The sequence below is a fragment of the Pyrus communis genome, chromosome 5 (genome assembly GCF_963583255.1).
Source record: "Pyrus communis chromosome 5, drPyrComm1.1, whole genome shotgun sequence".
Taxonomy (NCBI): Eukaryota; Viridiplantae; Streptophyta; class Magnoliopsida; order Rosales; family Rosaceae; genus Pyrus; species Pyrus communis.
Genome location: NC_084807.1, coordinates 14,826,482 through 14,847,255, shown reverse-complemented (window position 1 = coordinate 14,847,255; position 20,774 = coordinate 14,826,482). Strand labels below are relative to the sequence as shown.

Here is a 20,774-nt window from a genome sequence, read left to right as displayed (position 1 = left end):
TTGTCTCAGGGGCAAGAAAATCAAAACAAAGCATTGCAAAACCAAGAAAAAGCGATGCTCAACCAAGACAAAAGGGTGAACCACTTAGAGAAACAAATTGGGCAGATTGCGGAGTTTGTAGGACAATTCCGAGACCAAGGCAAGCTCCCTAGCTCAACCATTGTCAATCTAAAGGGAGGGTTCGAATCTGCCAAGGCAATCACATTGAGAAGTGGTAAGGAAGTTGGAACCACCCTAAAACCGTCCAAAACAAGTCAAGAAGAGGACATGTTGCTGCAAGAAGAGAATCAACAAGGCACAAAGGCCACGGCAAGGGTGGAACCAACCTTGCCGCAGCCATCTACCACACCAAAACCGTCCAACACCCCAAGACCGTCCAACACCCCTAAGGTAAGTCCAAATTCGACTTTGTCAAGTTCTATTCCACTAAATGTGCCCTTCCCTAGCAAATTTAGGCAATCAAAGAAAGAAGAGAATAAGAAGGACATTCTGGAAACCTTTAGGAAAGTTCAAGTCAATATTCCGCTCCTTGATGCAATTAAGCAAGTTCCTAAATATGCGAAATTTTTGAAAGAGCTTTGCACCACAAGGAAGAGGATTTCAAACAAAGAAGTGGTCCAGGTAAGTGAGAATGTTTCGGCAGTGTTACAAAGAAAACTACCACCTAAATGCAAAGATCCGGGTAGTTTTACAATTCCTTGTGTTATTGGAAATACTAAATTTGAACATGCTATGCTAGATTTAGGAGCTTCAATTAATGTCATGCCTTACTCAATTTATGCATCTATAAACTTGGGAGAACTTAAAAACGATGGTGTGATTATTCAATTGGCCGATCGTTCTAATGCCTATCAAAAAGGAGTTTTGGAAGATGTGTTGGTGCAGGTTAGCAATTTGATATTTTCGGCGGACTTTTACGTGCTTGACATGGAGGATTCACCCCATTCTACACCATTGCCGATCCTACTTGGGAGACCTTTCATGAAAACAGCCCGCACTAAGATCGACGTGTTCAAAGGAACTTTAACGATGGAATTTGATGGGGAAGTTATTGATTTCAATCTTTTTGAAACTATTAAATATCCTAATGACGATCATTCTTGTTTCTCTACTGATATACTTAAGTCATTGGTGCAAGATTTTCTTGATTCATTGGACAAAGACCCACTTGAAACCACAATTGCCGAAGGAATGGGTAGAGAACCAAATCTGGCCATGCATGATGATGGCATTGCCGAAATGGTGGCTTCACTTGAATCATCACCACAATATCAAGGTAAGCCTCCAAACCCAATTTCAATTCCCGTTTCTACTAACAAGTTATTACCTTCAGTGATTCAGGCACTCGTTCTTGAACTTAAACCATTGCCAAGTCACTTGAAGTATGTCTATTTGGGAGACAAAGAAATGTTGTCCATCATTGTTTCTTCATCACTCACGACAATGGAGAAGAAATTGGTTCGCGTGTTGAAAGAGCACAAAACAGCCACAGGATGGACCTTGGCCGATATTAAGGGAATTAGCCCTACAACATGCATGCATCGCATACTTCTAGAGGAGGGGGCTAAACCAACTCGAGAGGCTCAACGTCGGCTCAACCCTCCAATGATGGAAGTTGTGAAGAAGGAGGTTATCAAATTACTTGATTGCGGAGTGATTTATCCTATCTCGGATAGCCGTTGGGTCTCACCAATTCAAGTAGTGCCAAAGAAATTCGGAGTGACGGTGGTGAAGAATGCTGAGAATGAGCTTGTGCCAACACGCATCCAAACGGGTTGGAGAGTTTGCATCGATTATAGGAAGCTCAACGCCACCACAAGGAAGGACCACCTCCCTTTGCCGTTCATTGATCAAATGCTTGAAAGGTTAGCCGGTCATTCTTTTTATTGTTTTCTTGATGGATATTCGGGATATAATCAAATTGTCATAGCTCTGCACGACCAAGAAAAGACCACTTTCACGTGCCCTTTTGGTACTTTTGCTTATCGTCGCATGCCATTCGGTTTATGCAATGCACCGGCCACCTTTCAAAGATGCATGGTAAGTATATTTTCAGATTTTGTGGAGAAAATAATTGAAGTTTTTATGGATGATTTTAGTGTATTTGGAGATTCGTTTGACGATTGCTTACATAATCTCACTTTAATCTTGGAACGATGCATTGAAACTAACCTTGTTTTAAATTGGGAAAAATGTCATTTCATGGTAAAACAAGGCATAGTTTTAGGGCATATAATTTCGGCCAAAGGGATTGAAGTTGACAAATCAAAAATAGATCTTGTACGCTACTTACCCTCTCCTACTTCGGTTAGAGAGGTTCGTTCTTTTCTTGGACATGTAGGATTCTATAGGCGATTCATCAAGGACTTTTCAAAAATCTCCAACCCCTTTTGCCGACTTCTCCAAAAGGATGTGCCATTCAAGTTCGATGAGGAGTGTGAGAAGGCCTTCAAACATCTCAAGGAAATGCTCACTTCGGCCCCCATAATTATTCCACCAGATTGGAGCCTTCCTTTTGAGCTTATGTGCGATGCCTCGGATTATGCATTAGGAGCTGTTTTATGCCAAAGAAAGAACAAGCAGCCACATGTCATCTATTATGCATCCCGGACCTTGAATGATGCCCAATTGAACTACTCCACAACGGAAAAAGAACTTCTTGCTGTTGTTTTTGCTTTAGATAAATTTTGTTCTTATTTACTTGGTACTAAAGTTATCATTTACACTGATCATGCAGCGTTGAAGTACTTACTCACCAAAAAGGAGGCTAAACCAAGGCTTATTCGTTGGATGCTTCTACTTCAAGAGTTCGATATTGAAATCCGGGACAAGAAAGGAAGTGAAAATGTGGTGGCTGACCACTTGAGCCGTATGGTACATGAAGAAGAAGTCATACCTATCCCAGAGACATTCCCAGATGAGCAATTGATGTTCGTCGAGGTAAATGAGCCATGGTATGCTGATTTAGTGAATTATTTGGTGTCTAAACAAATTCCAAGCAACCTAAATAAACACCAACGTGATAAACTTAAAAGGGAGGCTCGGTTTTATGTGTGGGATGATCCTTATTTGTGGAAATATTGTGCGGATCTAATTTTAACCTTTTGTCACACTTATGCATGTGGAGGTCACTTTGGCACTCAAAGGATGGCACGTAAAGTACTTGAATGTGGTTTTTATTGGCCTACTATATTTAAAGATGCAAGAACTTTTTGCATCACATGTGATAGATGCCAAAGAACCGGAAATATAGGTCCAAAGGACCAAATGCCGCAGACACCTATCCATGGTGTCGAAATTTTTGATGTTTGGGGTATTGATTTTATGGGTCCTTTTCCTTCATCTCATGGTTTCCTTTATATTTTACTTGCGGTTGATTATGTGTCGAAATGGGTGGAAGCAAAAGCCACCCGTACTAATGATTCCAAAGTGGTTGCAGATTTTGTCAAAACTAACATATTTGCTAGATTTGGAATGCCAAGAGTTTTTATAAGTGATGGAGGATCACATTTTTGCAATCGAACCATTTAAGCTTTGCTCAAGAGATATAACGTCACACATAAGGTGGCAACACCTTACCATCCTCAAACAAGTGGGCAAGCCGAGGTTTGTAATCGGGAGATCAAGCAAATTTTGGAGAAAACCGTTGGGCCAAACTGGAAGGATTGGAGCTTGCGTTTGAATGATGCATCGTGGGCATATCGTACGGCCTACAAAACACCAATTGGAATGTCCCCATTTCGGCTCATCTATGGGAAACCATGTCATCTTCCCGTGGAGTTGGAGCACAAAGCACATTGGGTCGTCAAAACATTCAACATGGACATTGATGCCGCTGGAATCCATAGGAAGCTTCAACTAAACGAGCTTGAGGAGATAAGGCATGAAGCATACGAGAACGCGTTGATTTACAAGGAGAAGTCAAAGGTATTCCATGACAAGATGATTCATAGCAAGACATTTGTTCTAGGGTAGAAAGTGCTATTCTTCAATTCCCGCCTTCGCTTGTTTCCAGGTAAGTTACGTTCTAAGTGGATTGGCCCATTTGTTGTTATTAATGTATTTCCTTATGGTGCAGTCCAAATTCAAAGCTTAAAGACCGGCCAAGAGTTCAAAGTTAATGGACATCGTTTGAAGCCATACTATGAGAACTTTGAAGAGCATGTCGTGGATGGTGAAAGCTTCCATGCCGTGGGTCCAATTGAAGTTTAAGAGGAAGGATCGTCCGGCTGGAAGATATTAAAGCAAGCGCTTCTTGGGAGGCAACCCATGCAAATAAAGAAGAACTAGGAAGCTCCAGCACTCCATAACCAGATTTGCGTTCCTAAACCCTACTCTTTATTGCTCTTTATTTTGCCATGTTTGTCATGTTTGTTAGTTGTGTTATGTGTTTGTTTGTTTGTGAGTCTATACTTAAAACATTGAGGACAATGTTTGGTTTAAGTGTTGGGGGGGGGTAAACAAAGTGTTTTTCATGCAAATTCGTGGGATTTTATCACCCATCATTTCTAAAGTTGTTTTTCATTGTTTTTAAGTGTTTTTAGTGTGTTTTGAAGTGTTTTTATGTGTCTTAAACAGAAAATCCGAAAATTTGAAAAAAATCGAAAAATAGTGTTTTAAAAACCCAAAAAGAGTTGTTTTTCGAGTCGTTTTGTTTTTGTGTTTGTGTCTTAGGGTACCTTCCAACACAATGATGAGGATTTGGTTTTTAATTGCATGACTATTAAAGAAAGTTACAAACATAGATGGAAGTTTGATATGCTCTTTGGTTATATGCTCGGTTATAGTTGACATGTACGAATTCACATGTAATCACAAAATAAAAAAAAATCAGTTTTTGTAACATGCTTGAAGGAAGAAACTCAAACTAATGCTACAACCCTGAGAGATTTGAGCCTAAACATTCTTTGGAGAGTTATTAATCTTGATTTCTTGTTTTCTAAAGTCGTTGCATGATCTCATCATTCTTTGCTTGGTTACTACTTAGAATGCGTTTCATCACTATAGTTCCAAATACTAGAACTCACGCCCATTTCATTCAAAGCATAAAATTGATTAGCATAGCAAATAATAAGATGAAGTTGGTTAGTTTAAACCCAGAGCCAAAAAGCCTTACCCCTTTATATATGTATTGTAGGTTTAAACCCCTTTGAGCCTTATTTAGCCTATTTTCTTTGTTAACCACATAATCCTTACCTAGCCTAGTTTAGGATTATCCAAACCCTTATTCTTAAAGGATAGTAAAGCATGACTTAGAGGGAATTCCTTTTGATCTAAAAGTTGTAGAAAAACAAGTGTGGGGGAAGGGATTTTCGTAGGAATTCATGAAGTAGTATGTTTGTGTGCCAAAGAAAGAATAGGGCACGAAAGAAAAGAAAAAACAAATCGTGAAAAAGAAGAAGAAAAAGAAGAAAAGGAGTTGAAAATAAGTGAGAATGAACTCACAAGTGTTGATTGTTGAAGAAAGGGTCCAAAAGTTTGAATTTGACCCTAAGTTTTGTGTGAATCTTCCCTTGGTGTTCAAAGTTGGTTTTTTGCATTCAGAAGTGAATTCTAAGTGTTTATTTCATTACTTTGCTTACTACTGCTTTAAGAACTTTTGTTTATCCTTACCTTTCTTTGTTAGCCAACACCTTAGCCCCATTTCAAACCCTTTGACTTCAATCTTGGTTGTTATGTGTTTCAATATGTGGAGTTTAAAATTGGTTTGAGCATATGGTATCCCTGGTTCTCGCGTCTAAGTAGTGGCATTCCATTCATGAGATCATATACATGTTAATAATTCCGGAAATTGCCTTCTTTGTTATGACATATGTGAATATTAGTTTACATGTTTACATCAATCTTCTCACATATACCTAGTGTAGGGAGTGTAGTCAAAAAATCTGTGTGAAAATAGAGAGTATATCCAGTGAGGAATTGAGGGAATTCTCTAAGGCATGTTACTACATTCAAAATCATGTTTTAATTGATTAAATGCGAGCTAGTGAGTGGTAACTATGATTAAGTATATGCTCGAGGGTAGGGATAACTAAAATCTATGAATGTGGTATTCTTTAAATATGTCATGTTCATTGGAAATCCCTGAGGTACATGTTTGAAGGTCTAGAATGTGTTTTATTTGTTTTGTTTATTTCCTTTTACTCGAGGACTAGCAAAAGCTAAGTGTGGGGGAATTTGATAGGAGCATATTTATGCTACTTAGTTATGTTGTTTCCTTGCATTTAGTGAGTTAATTACTATTTATTTCAGTCTTTTAAGTTATTTTCGTATGTTTTTAGGTCCTAATGGCAAAAGGAGCAAGAAAGGGCACTTTGGAGCTAAAAGGAGCATTTTTGGGCATTGATCGGATAGCTTAACCATGGAGTAAAGAGGATGGACGAAATTGAAGTCAAGAAGGTCTAGGAAAGGATACAAATCTGGTGGAAGAAGTCCTAATGCAATGAAGATAAGGAAGAAGCAAGAAACAAGGAACCTTATCCAACCTTATCCAACCTTACCTTATCCTATCCTAACTCTAACATTATCCTATTCTATCCTATCCAAATCTGGTTAGGACTTAAACTTAGCTACTTAGAGGGAATTAATTACACATTTTTCAGTTTCTAGAAGCCTTATCCATTTAAATGCCGCAAGAACACCATTCGTTGTAGGTTTAGGAATTGCAATCCTCCTTCTACACAAATATCATGTGTCCTAGGCCCTTTAGGTTTAGGAATCTACCCTAAACCATCCCTTCTAGAAACCTTATCCCATCCCTATAAACATGCCGCACCAAAACCTTCTAGAATTCCCTAAATCCTAGCCGCACTACCTATTCCAATTCCCATTTGATTTCTGCTTTGAATTAACCCTTTTTCAATGGGATTGTGCAATCCTTTTCCTTCACTAAGTGTGCCTAATTAGCCTATATAAACAGCCCTATGCCGCACCATTCATTCATCCACTCACACATTCATTCATTCATACTTTCATCCATCAAACATCACAATCCATTCTACACCACCCTAGTGCCTCAAGCAAGGAAGCAAGGAGAGGAGGACTTGTGCAATCTACCATCCAAGGGAGTGCCGTGCATGCCATTGGAGTGTGGAGCGTTTTTCTTGGTTCTTTCTATCCTTAGTCTTAGTTCAATGTTTAAATTTAATTATCTTTGTTTTGCGAACATGAGGAACTAACTTCTTTTTAGTTAGAGGAGAATTTGAAGCCATGATTATATGTTTTATATGAATTGATAACGTCCGGTTATTATTTCTTAAGGCATGAATGTGATTTGCTTATCTAAGTTATTAAAACTGGTTTATGTATGTGGGTTGGGGGTTAACACTTAAATTACATGCATAAACTTGATGCTAGAGTATAGGAGGGTTTCACGTAATTGTTATTCACTTATATTCACAAGTAGTGAAGGTTGCTAGTCACAATCGCGTTAAGTAAATCCTTGGTACGAATCTCATGTGTTTCATAGTGATGAGTGCCTTGTCAACGCTTATAGTTTTCACAAAGCTTAATGACTTTTGATATGTATCTTTGTTATGCATCTCATATAAAGAACTTGAAAAAGATAACTTGGTTGTAAGGCGTTTTCATTCAATTCAATGAAATAAGGAAAACTTGAGGGTTAGTTGTGCGATGCAACTAATTTGGGGCGTTGTCATTCATAGTCTAAAGGAGTAATAACTGGACATTGGTTCGTATGCATATATAATGTGTGGAGAAGGATGATGCGTGATTTATACGCACACAAATTAAACCCTCTTTTCGTCATATTGTGGTATATGTATAAGTAGGGATCGTTCTGGACCGGGGATTAGGAGGGATTGCAAATCTCTTGGAAACTGACTCAAAAACGTAAAATAAAGTTTTAAAACACTAAACTAGACTCAAAGAATGCAAAATTAAAGTTTAAAACACTAAGAAAAACCAAAAACTCAAAATGCTTTAAAAACACAAACTAAATTGAATTCTAACTAAAATGAACATTAAAGCAAAAGGGGGATTGAGGTTTTACGAAAATTGAAATAACGAAACAAGTTAATAAACTAGACAGAATGTAAATATGAAATTTATGGATGAATGCTAGCTAAGGGGTTCATCTCCATACATGTTACACTTGCATACAAGATTGATTCTCAGTTGGTCTTTCGATAAATTATGAAACTCAACACTCCGGGTTAATTAGGTCCGCTTAAATTAACCGTCAAGTTTTCCTTAAGTTAATGAATTGGATGGGTTAGCGCAACGCAATTCACAACATTCTCCAAAAGTCCTTTACGTGAACAGCACAATAAAGATACAATCAAAGATCATTAAGCATCATGAAAACTATAAGTGTTGACAAGGCATTCGTTACTATGATGAGCATGAAACTCGTGCCAAGAATTCATTTAACGCGATTGTTTATAAGCAACCTCCACTACTTGTGAATATAAGTTCATAACGATTAGGTGAAACTCACTTATATTCTAGCGTCATATTCATGCATGAAAATTAAGCGCGCATTCTTAATAAACATACATAAATAAGTTATCAATCAAACGGTTAAACAAATTGAATCAACAACTTATGAAATTCCAACGAAAGTTAATCAATTCATATTGCAAATATAAACATAGTTTCGAATCACCCCCTAGCTAAAGGGGGATTAGTTCCTCATAACTTTGAAATCAAAGAAACACCTAAACATTCCAACAACTCAAACTTGAATTGTATGAACGTTTAGGCACTCTTCTCTTCCATTCCTCATACGTACAAAACAAAGAGAATTGAATTTAAACTTTGAAATCAAAGAAACACCTAAACATTCCAACAACTCAAACTTGAATTGTATGAACGTTTAGGCCCTCTTATCTTCCTCGTTGTTGTAGCACAAGGTCTAAGGTGAGGTTTGGGGGATTATGGAAATGGATGAGGAGTGGTGTAGAAGTGGAAGGGGAATGGAAAAATGGTGTTTGGATTATAAGGGGAGAGATGGGAAGCTCACGGCTAGGGAAGGGAGAATGTGTTTGTAATGTGTTGTGTATGAAATGAGATGCTATTTTTGTGTATGAATGCATGGGTTTTTATAGGGGGAATGGGAGAATATGTGGGTGATTGTTTAAGAGTGAATGTGGTTGTTATGATTGAGAGTGCATGTGGATGAAATAATGATGGAAAAAGAGCTAGGTTGTTGGTGTGTGAATGCATGTGTTGAATTGGTGGTGCAATGATGAAAGAGTAATCCATGTGTGTGTGAATGGTGGTGCAATGATGAAAGAATAAGTGCATGTGTGTGTGAATGGTGGTAGCTAGGGTGAATTATGATGAATGCATGTGGAATAAAGATGGAGAAGGTGGTGTAATGATGAAGGAGTAAGTGCATGTGTGTGTGAATGGTGGTGCAATGATGAAAGAGTAAGTGCATGTGTGTGTGAATGGTGTTTCTTGATGGTTTTGGGGTTGTGATGCATGTGAATGCATGTGGCTAAGGGTTGTTGATTGGGCTAGAGGTTTTGCATGGCTCAAAGGATTGTTTGATTGGGCTAGGCCCTTTGTTTTATGTCCAAAGTGCATACAAGGCTTTCAAATTCGTCCAACACTTTGGCTCCAAGCATATGCTATCCATTCCAAGCCCAATTTTGCTCCAAAATGCTCCAAAATGCATCTTTTTGCTTCCTTAGCCATATGAACCTAAAAACACACGAAAATGGCTTAAACTACTAAAACAATTATGAATTAACAACATAGATGCACGAAAACAAGCTAAGTAAGTCGCCTAAATATGCTCCTATCAAAGGACCCTCTAACTAGCCTTTTACCCATTTATTTTACCTAAATTCAAAGTGTTTTCTACTATGTTTTTTTTTTAAGTCTAAAATTCGTCACAAACAATCCCCATGTTATTTAGTCTTCATATTTGAGTCAAAACTTGTTTTCCTTGAGTCTTTTGAGTCAAGTCAAGTCCTATTTTCGTCCAAAACCTTTATTGAGTCTAAAATTGAGTCTTTTTGAGTATTGGTTGCTGTTTTAAGTGTCGAAAGTTAGTTTTGAGTCCATAGAGTCTAATTTAGTGTTTTTGAGTCTTATTTACATAGATTAGCATCCCTAGTTAATCCCCAGTCTAGAACGATCCCTACTTACATATCTACTACAATTGTCACAAATAGGGTTTAATTTGTGTGTCAAGAAAATTTTCACATCATCGAGCTTGCGAACGCCATAGCCGAATCCCTTGCTTTTGCCAAGCTGCAATAAATTTTATCCCTCTCTGCCTTTCAGGTCCTTCAGTGCAAGGACGTCGACTCTGTAAGGGAGTTCTTGAACGACCTTGCAGACGGCGGTTTCTTGAGCACTGAAAATGTCGTCTATTTGCCTGATCTTCTAGAGCAGACCCGACAACATTTTACCACTTTTGAATAAGCTCTCCGGGCCAAGGACGACCTAAAGATGACAAAGATTGCTCATGAAGCTAGCCGGTTGGAAGTGGAGGCTATAAAAATGAAGAAGGCGCAGCTGATCGGTTTTGACCACCAAATCTCTGAGCTTCAAAGTTAAATTGCCAAGCTTCAATAACAAAGGTCAGTTGTTGCTTTAGAGCTTGAAAGGGATTTCGAGATGAATAAGGCTCGACTGATGAATTTTGCAGCTGGCATAAAGCAGATCCAGCAGCTTCAATTTAACAAGAAGACGAGGCAAGCCGAGATAATACTGAGCAAAGTAAGGTGGCTGGAGTTGAAAGCCACTCTTGAAACTTTTCTCCCCTATAATTTTAGGAACCCTTTATAAATGTACTTGTACATACTTTTAGAAATTCAATAAAATGATCTTTATTCTCGCATCTCCCATGTGACTGGATAGTATTTCTTTAAAACATTCCCATTAATTGGTAGTTTGTGAATTAAACTGATTCAATCTTTGAGATGATAAGCCCCCTTGCCAACTACTTTATGGACTATAAACGGCCCTCCCAATTCGATGACCACTTGCCGAATCTGGGGTCTTTAGTTCCCACAGGCAGCATAATTTGCTAAACCAACTCTCCTTCACGCGAACGTCTTTTGTCCGACTCGTTGATTATAAGCTCGCTCGGTAATCTTCTTCTGCGCTACTAATAAGTTATAAGCGTCAAGCCGAATTTCTTCTAAATCTTCTAACTCTTGTTCCATAGCTTGATTGTATTCGGCATTGAACAACCTACTTTGTTCGATTACTCGCAGTGAGTTTATACTTAGTTCGACCAGTAACATAGCTTCGTGTCCATAGGTTAACGAGTATAGAGTTGTTCTGGTGGCTGATCGGGGTGAAGTTCGATAGGCCCACAATGCTTCATTTAGCTTTAAATGCCATATACCAGGTTTATTTCTTACCATTTTTTCAAGAATGTCGATAAAAACCTTATTACTTGCTTCGGCCTGCCCATTCGCCTGTGGATAATACGACATAGATTGCTCAAGTCGCGTATTTAGATTTACTGTGTACTCCTTAAACCTATCGGCTGTAAAGATTGTGCCGTTGTCAGTTAGGATCATTTTTGGTATGCCGAATGTAGTCACAATATTTTCCTCAACAAAATTGCAAACTTCTTTGGTTGTCAACTTGGCGTATGATTTTGCTTCGACCCACTTGGTGAAGTAATCAGTTGTCACTAGTATCCATGTGTGTTTTGCTGCTCCGGAAGACGGCGTGATTTTGCCGATTAGGTCCATTACCCATCCTCTAAACGGCCATGGTTAAGTAACAGAGTGGAGTTGTGCTCTGGAGGCTATTTGGGCAAGTTCATCTGCGTTAGTGTTTCAAACACGCGAAATGTGCTCAAATGTAATGCCCTTAAACGACTCGGCCAAATAGGTGGCAACCATGTGATAGTCCACCAAAGTACAACTCATGCAACGAAAAATGTAGTTTAGTTGGTTAATCACCAGTTCAGAATCACCAAGGACGAGGACAAGAGCTACTCTTAAGTCGTGAAGGACATGAAGGCTAATGATGAGAGCTTCATATTCAGCCTGGTTATTCGTACAACTGAAGTCTAACTTGAGAGAGAAGTACCAATGGTAGTGGTTGGGAGATTGAATGACGATGCCAATCCCAGCCGAGATTGAGGTGCTAGAACCATCAAAGTGCATCGTTCAGTAGTTGTCTCGTGTTTTGACTAAACCGATGTCGACTTCGCTGCCCCCAAAACCATAAGGAGAGGGGTGTTTGATAGGAGCATATTTATGCTACCTAGTTATGTTGTTGCCTTGCATTTATTAGTTAATTACTACTTATTATAGTGTTTTAAGCTATTTTTGTTGGAAGTATGCCCACAAAGCCACTCATTTGATGTAATAGCTTTTTGGAATACTTATTGTGTTAAACTTTTATATGTTTAATAGAGGGCAAAACTTATTGTTAATCACTATTTATAGTATCTTATGTTTAAGCAATAAGGGAATCCAAGGAATGTATTTGATCTAAGAGACAAGTGATTTAAGTTAGTTAAATTAACGAGACCTTTCTCTTATGTTCATTCCTAAAACGTTCCTAGCCATAGGATTGCCAATTGGGCATTGACAATCCACTAAGGTTAGTATGTGTTATGTCGACTCAAGCGTGAGTATGAACTAGTCTCAAGTCATTTGGTGTTGGACACTAAGGCAAACACATAGGTGCTCGAAAGCGTAATCGAGTACACTGAACAACGATCAAACGAGAGTTCGAACATACATGTCATGTGAGAACTCGATAGTTGCAATATGCAAAGTAGTTCTTTGACCTGAGGCATCATTGATGTCTAATGGTTAGGTCCTTGATCTTTGATTACGTCAATGGCATTCCATTGGAGTGTCCACGGCATTGTTGGGGTCAAGCTATCTAGTCATGTAGGCATATGAATGCACAACAAGGGATCTCTAACCTTCCATGGTGGAAGGAGAATACTCTAAGATATGATTCGAGAGTCTTTGGCCAAAGCATATGAATATGACTAAGGAAGCTTGTTCCAAATCTTATTCAATTGAATCATATAGAGAAGTATCACATTGGATAGTAGACATGAAACAAACTATCACTTAAACAATGTGATTAAGAGTATTGTATTAGAGAAGGACCGTATTGCATTGTAGTTGTAACTGGATAGGTTCTCCAACCACTTCTACTTAGCTTGGGTAACCATGACATGCTGCTAGGCATCACCCATGGTTTGTGGAAGCCCTAAAGATTAGCAAACACTAATTTTAAGGGAGAATTGAAATGTGGTTTCAATTCACAATCGATCGTTAAGAGTAACATCGCCCACTACCTCCCTAATTGGAACCTAATGGATCGTACACCGAGTAAGGATATAAGTGAAGAAATTATATGAAATGGATAAGCAATTAAATGGTTTAATTGAAGAATGGTCAAGATTAATTAAATAGTTAATTAATTATACGAAACGTTCGTATTGGGCGTTTAAGTTAGTTTTGGGCTTCGAGGCACAAAAACGTTTTGGTCCACAAGGCCCATTATGTTTAAGTTGTATGACAACTAAAACAAAATGGGCAATTAAGCCCAATAACAACATATGGCCGGCCATAAGGGTGAGGGGTAGCAAACTTGTATTAATTACAAGTTTGCCACTCACATGAAATGAAGTATAAAATCAACATTATAGCTTTGTTTCACATTAGGGTTTTCTAATTGAATTTGGGTGAAATATATTCTCTCATTTTCTACATAGAGGCCGGCCACTTAGGGGAGGAACATCTAGCAATCTATTCTTCCCTAAGTCATCCATTTCATCTTCACACTACATCTTTGGTGTGGAGACTTAGAGACACCAAACCTTTGGTGTTTTGGAGAACAAATCCTCAAATCCTCAAAGAAGAAAAGAAGCACTAAAAGGGAGGAAATTACAAGGAAGATCCAAGGAGCAAGGAGGTGACTTGAAGGTCCTCCACTTGGGTGAATCCCTTGTGCAATCAAGGATGAGCTTCAAGGGTAAAGAATCTCTAAATTCTTATTCTCTTTAATATTGTTAAAGAGTCTTATGGTTCACCATATACTAGGCTTTGAAAGTCATGGGTTTTATGAATTGTTTTTGGATGCATGCCTACTTTAATTTGTTAATAGTTTGCCTATGTATTCAAATGTTCTTTACATGTTCTTAGCTAGGACATAAATTTTCCTTCAAGTGGTATCAGAGCCTAGGCCTAGTTTATGGTGGATCCTATTGGGTTTTGTGATTTTTCATATTTTGTGATTTAAGTGTTGTAAATGTTACAAGCTTTGTTCTTGCTTTGAATATAAATTTTGCTTGAAAATTTAGCATCTCAAATGTTGTAGATGTATTTCATTAAAGCATGAATAATGGAACTAAAAGTTGGTGCCAAGTGTTTTGGGATTTTCGGCCAAATCCAAAGGGTAATTTTTTGGGTTCTTGTTAGTCTTGTTAAAATGGTTTTAAAGTGCTTTTTGGAACCCCCTAAGTACCCTAGGATATTAACCCTCTTTTGAGTTGTGAAAATTTGAGTTTTTGGTGAAAGAAAACATCCATGGAGCTATTATGAGTTTTCATGTATGTTCTTCATATTTCTTGAAGTTCTTACCAAGAACAAAAAGTTTTGAAGTTTTGATTCAAAAGTTTTATGTTTTTCATAAAGTTTTGTTTTTCAAATGGTGGGTGATAGTTATTGGTGAGATGTGACTAAAAGAATTTTAAAGTTTTATTTAAAAAAAAAAAAAAACATTTTCTTACAAACCATCAAAGTCACCTTTGTCTCACCTACCAAAAACCACTTGCAAAACTTTAGATTTTTTCAATTTTTCAACACTATGGCCGGCCACCTTTGGTAAAAGGTGTTGGAGGGACTTTTGTGCAATTATATAAAGTTTTGATACTTTTGTGTATTTGCATTTTGACCCCAAAAGTTTTTGTTTTAACAAAGTGAACCAAATTGTTGTGGTCATTGTTTTTGGCCCAAAACAAAATGAGAACAAAAATTGTTTTGTCTCTTTAATGAGAATTTGATTTTCATTATATTTAGTTCCATTTAAATCAATTCTATGGATCCAAAAACCAATTGTTTAAAGTTGCTTTCTTAGTTAATTTAGTTAATTAAGAAAAGGGTGATTATGGATCAAAGGCCTCGATAATTGAGCTATGTGATTGGCCGATTTACATTATGAATGCCTGGGTTTTAAGTAATGTAGATTTGAATGTAATTTGATTAATTCAAGTTGTTGTATTGGGCATAAGTCCTTCAATTTGTTGTAAAGGGCATAAGCCCATTATTTGTGTTGTAAAAGGGCATAAGCCCTTCTTATTATTTCATGTATTCCTCTTTGTTTATATGTATGCAAATTGGAATAGTTGGGTCCAATGCCCAATAGGAAATAACGGTTTAATTGGATTAAACGCGTAACTAAAATCAACAACTATCTACCTTAAACCCAAGGTCCAACACAAGGCTCGTGTTGGATCAAATCAAACGGTTCATAATCATCCTAAAACCTAATATGACTATATAGTCCATATGAGGATGCAATGCGTTCGTTAGTAGTTCCATATAGTCTCGCTTGTTTCAACGAAACAGTGGGAGTATTATATGTTACTAAATCATATTAACTTGGACCAATAGTTATGATAGGGCCATGTTCTTTTAATATGATTAAAATGATTTTGATGTAGCCCAAAACTACTCCCTCAACAAACGAATATTAAGTTGATAAACGAGAGATGTTTTGAACATTTCTTCGTAGGCCTTCCACCGTGGTGGGCTCCAATCGTTTGTGACTTGTACACCGGCTTTACCCTATCATGGGGGAGTACAAAGTGCATGCTTACACTCAGGAGGAGTCCATAAACATATGATGAGGTAAGTGTAGGCAACGAGGATGGCCGATATCATATCATTGTGAGGCTATTCTTGAACCCCTTCATGAACTAAGCATGGTGGGAATAACTTAACTAAGTGCAATGGTGCCGATATCGTATCATCGTGAGGCCACATTCTTTAGAGGCCAAACTAGATGGGTAATTACAAGAGTTGTAAATGAGTAAAGTGTTATTCTCTCATCATTATTTTTGCTAAACGATATCGTATCATCGTGAGGTGGGCTTGGTAATGGTGAGTCTCCCATACCCTGCTAAGAGTTCAACATAACTCTCGGATTCTATTGAGTGATATGGAATTTGCCAAAAATAGTGGGTGGTACTATTTGATTCAAGACCCAATCAAGTAGTTAATCAACAATCTAATACGATTTCTGTTATGTTATGTAGTTAATGACATGCCTAAAATACTACCCACCATTATACTTGACAAAATGGCCCAAGACTTTTTCCTTGCATATCTCTCGGATGATTTCACTAAGTTTATTGTAAACTATAAAGTGAATAGATTCGATCATACTTTTAACGAGATGATTGACATGTGCTGTAAATTTGAAAAATGTTTCAAAAAGGACAGTGGGAGTGAGAATGCAAAAACAAGGAAAAGGTTACATAAGAAGAAGGCAAAGAAATCCAAAGGAACATGCTTTCATTGTGGAAAGGATGAACGTTGGAAGAAGAAATACAGGGTGCGCATTGCGAGCCTTATGACACGAACTTTTGAAGAGACTATTTCGGTCATAGAAAGTGCTTTTACAGTGAGCTCCAATTCCTGGATATTTGATTCAGGCGCTAGTCAACATATCTGTAATACGATGCAGGGACTAGCAGAGAGCAAGACACTGCGCAATGGGGAGATAGTTGTGCGAGTTGGGAACGACACTAAAATCTTTGCAAAAGCAATAGGCACCTATATGCTTAAACTACCCTCTGGGGAAGTCTTGGAACTTAAAAACTGTTTATATTTTCCTTCATGTATAAAGAATTTGATTTCTATCTCTAAGCTTTTACGAGATGGGCACTCAGTATTGTTTGACAAAATGAGTTGCACTTTATACTTGAACGGTCGTATTATCTCTCATGGTAATATGATAGAGGGACTTTTTCACCAAGAGACGAATAGTGGTTTGCACTGTATTGAAAGCGGGAATACCTTAAAACCCAAAAGGGCTAGAGAAGAAGTTAATCAAGAAAAGATGTGGCATCTTAAACTTGGACATGTGAACCTTGATAAGATTCGCAAGATGTCGAAAGACGGATATTTCCGCCCGTTAGGTAATGGCCAGATGGGTACTTGTGAATGTTGCTTGAAAGGGAAGATGACCAAATCTCCATTCACTAGGAAAGGAGAGCGTGCCACTGAAATTCTAGGGTTAATCACACTGACGTATGTGGACCTATGTCTACTACGTCGAGAGGAGGCTTCTCCTACTATATCACATTCACCGACGATCACTCTCGGTTTGGCTATGTGTATCTTATGAAGTACAAGTCAGAATCCTTTGAAAGGTTCAAAGAATTCAAGAATGAAGTTGAGAAGCAAACTGGGAAATAGATAAAGATCCTAAGATCAGATCGAGGGGGTGAATATCTGAGTAATGAGTTCCTAGATTATCTCAAAGAGTGTGGAATAATATCACAGTGGACTCCACCGGGAACTCCACAACTTAATGGAGTTTCTGAAAGGAGAAATCGAACCTTGATGAACATGGTTCGTTCTATGATGAGTTCCGCTGATCTACTAGTAACATTCTGGGGATACGCTCTATATACAGCAGCTTACTTGCTTAATAGAGTACCTTCCAAATCAGTTTCACAAACGCCCTATGAGATATGGCATGGAAGAGAGCCAAGTCTTAAGCATATTAAGATTTGGGGTTGTGAAGCATATGTCAAGAAGCTTGAAGCTACTAAGCTTGAAGCGAGATCAGTAAGGTGCTATTTTGTGGGATATCCTAGAGAAACTATGGGATATGAGTTCTACCATCCTGACGACCAGAAAGTCTTTGTCGCCAGAACTGCTATGTTTCTTGAGGAACAATTTGTTCTCAAAGGAACTATAAGTAAAACGATGGAAATTAATGAGATTAATGATGAACCACAAACAAGCATACGACATGTTGACAACCCTGTTCCTGAATCCCTAGCTCCACGTAGATCTGAACGGGTTAATAAGCCACCTAAGAGGTATGGCTTAGACAATGAATTTGCGGAATTGCACCTTCTAGGTGACAATGACACAAAGGAGGACCCTAGGGACTACACTGAAGCAATGTCTGACATTGATTCAAAGAGATGGCATGAGGCCATGAAATCCGAGATGGATTCCATGTATCAAAATCAGGTCTGGACTCTTGTAGACCCTTCAGAAGGTATAGTACCTGTTGGAAATTAATGGGTATTCAAGAGGAAGATAGGCGTTGATGGGAACGTGGAGACTTATAAGGCTAGACTAGTAGCCAAAGGTTACAGGCAACGAGAAGGGATTGACTATGAAGAAACTTTCTCTCCTGTAGCCATGATTAAGTCCATTCGGATTTTGCTTGCTATAGCTGCGTACCATGATTATGAAATCTGGCAAATGGACGTGAAGACAGCCTTTCTGAACGGCTACCTAGAAGAAGAGCTTTATATGGCTTAACCCGAAGGTTTCGTGTCCAAGTCTGAAAAGACTAAGGTATGCAAGCTTCAGAGGTCCATTTATGAACTTAAGCAAGCCTCCAGGAGCTGGAACATTCGTTTTGATACTGAAATCAAATCGTTTGGTTTTACTCAAAACGAAGATGACAATTGTGTTTATCAAAAAGTCGTTGGGGAAGCAGTTGTATTCCTAGTGTTATATGTAGATGACATATTACTATTCGGGAATGACACTGCAGTACTTTCTTCTGTAAAAGTGTGGTTGTCCAAAACCTTCCACATGAAAGATTTAGGAGATGCATCTTATGTACTTGGGATAAAGCTCTATCGTGATAGATCCAGAAAATTAATTGGAGTATCCCAATTTATGTACATTGATAAGGTGCTAAGTAGGTTCCAGATAGAGCAATCTAAGAAAGGTATTCTTCCTGTAGGACATGGAATTCATCTTTCTAAGTCCATGGGACCTAAGACTCCTGAAGAGATACGGCATATGAATATGATTCCTTATGCTTCCGCCATAGGAAGTCTTATGTATGCCATGATATGCACAAGGCCTGATATCGCATATGCTGTGAGCATTACTAGTCGATATCAATCTAACCCAGGATCAGAACACTGGGCAGCTGTCAAGACGGTCCTTAAGTACTTAAGAAGAACTAAGGACATGTTCCTCGTTTATGGAGGAGCGACAGAGTTGCGAGTGGAAGGCTATACAGACGCAGATTTCCAGTCTGACGTCGATGATAGAAGTTCCAACTCCGGATATGTATTCACTCTGAATGATGGGGCTGTCAGCTGGAAAAGCAAGAAACAAAATGTAATTGCCGATGATAGGAGCATATTTATGCGACTTAAATGGCTTGTTCTCGTACATTTACGTTATGTTTCTTTAGTTATTTTAGTACTTTAAGCTATTTTCGTGTGTTTGTAGGTCCAAAGGGCTAAAGGAGCAAAAAGATGCATTTTGGAGACTTTTGGAGCACTTTTGGGCTAAGGACGGATAACTTATGCTTGAAGCCAAAGTGTTGGACGAAATTGAAGACCTAATTGGAGCCAAAGTGTTGGAACCTTGTTCTCTTTAGTTTTAGGACATTTAAACCTTTCCTAATCCCAATCATGCCATGCATAACACACATCCATTCTAACACATTGTCATTGCACATGCATTTCCTTCATTAGTTAACCCACATGCACTTATCACTTATCATCACCACATATCATATCACTTAATCACTTATCACTTATCATCACCACTTAACCACTTATCATATCATAACCACATATCATATCACTTATCACTTATCACTTAACATATCATCCACCTACTTCACCTACAACATCCACCTACTTCACCTACAACATCCACTTCACCTACAACATCCACCTACTTCACCTACAACATCCACCTACTTCACCTACAACATCCACTTCACCTACAACATCCACCTACTTCACCTACAAATGACATAGCCATATGTTCCCTCCACTACTCCTATAAATACCCTTGCATTCATTCATTCATGAATATCTCATTCCATACAAAACACATAACACAAACACTTCCCCTTAGAATCCAAAACCGTGAGTCCCCCATCCACTTCTCCTCCATTGCTTCCATTTCCACCACTCCTCATCCATTTCCATAATCCCCCAAACCTCACCTTAGACCTTGTGCTACAACAACGAGGAAGATAAGAGGGCCTAAACGTTCATACAATTCAAGTGTGAGTTGTTGGAATGTTTAGGTGTTTCTTTGATTTCAAAGTTTAAATTCAATTCTCTTTGTTTTGTACGTATGAGGAATGGAAGAGAAGAGTGCCTAAACGTTCATACAATTCAAGTTTGAGTTGTTGGAATGTTTAGGTGTTTCTTTGATTTCAAAGTAATGAGGAACTAATCCCCCTTTAGCTAGGGGGTGATTCGAAACTATGTTTATATTTGCAATATGAATTGATTACTTTTGGTTGGAATTTCATAAGTTGTGGATTCAATTCGTTTAACTGTTTGATTGATAACTTATTTATGTATGTTCATTGAGATTGCAAGCTTAATTTTCATGCATGAATATGACGCTAGAATATAAGTGAGTTTCACCTAATCGTTATGAACTTATATTCACAAGTAGTGGAGGTTGCTTATAAACAATCGCGTTAAACGAATTCTTGGCATAAGTTTCATGCGTATTCCATAGTAACAAATGCCTCGTCAACACTTCTAATTTTCATTGAACTTAATGATCTTTGTTGAATGTCTCTATCATGCGTATTCCATAGTTAGGGACTTTGATTAAGAATAA

The 20,774-nt window shown here is 38.1% G+C and overlaps 1 protein-coding gene across 1 annotated transcript; it reads left to right on the top strand.

Moving 5' to 3' along the window:
- Window positions 1-762: 762 nt before the first annotated feature.
- Window positions 763-10,398, top strand: LOC137734298 (uncharacterized). Its single transcript, XM_068473588.1, has 2 exons — window positions 763-1,458; window positions 10,258-10,398. Exons 1-2 carry the CDS (start codon window positions 763-765, stop codon window positions 10,396-10,398), a joined length of 837 nt encoding a protein of 278 aa, XP_068329689.1.
- The last annotated feature ends 10,376 nt before the right edge of the window (window positions 10,399-20,774 follow it).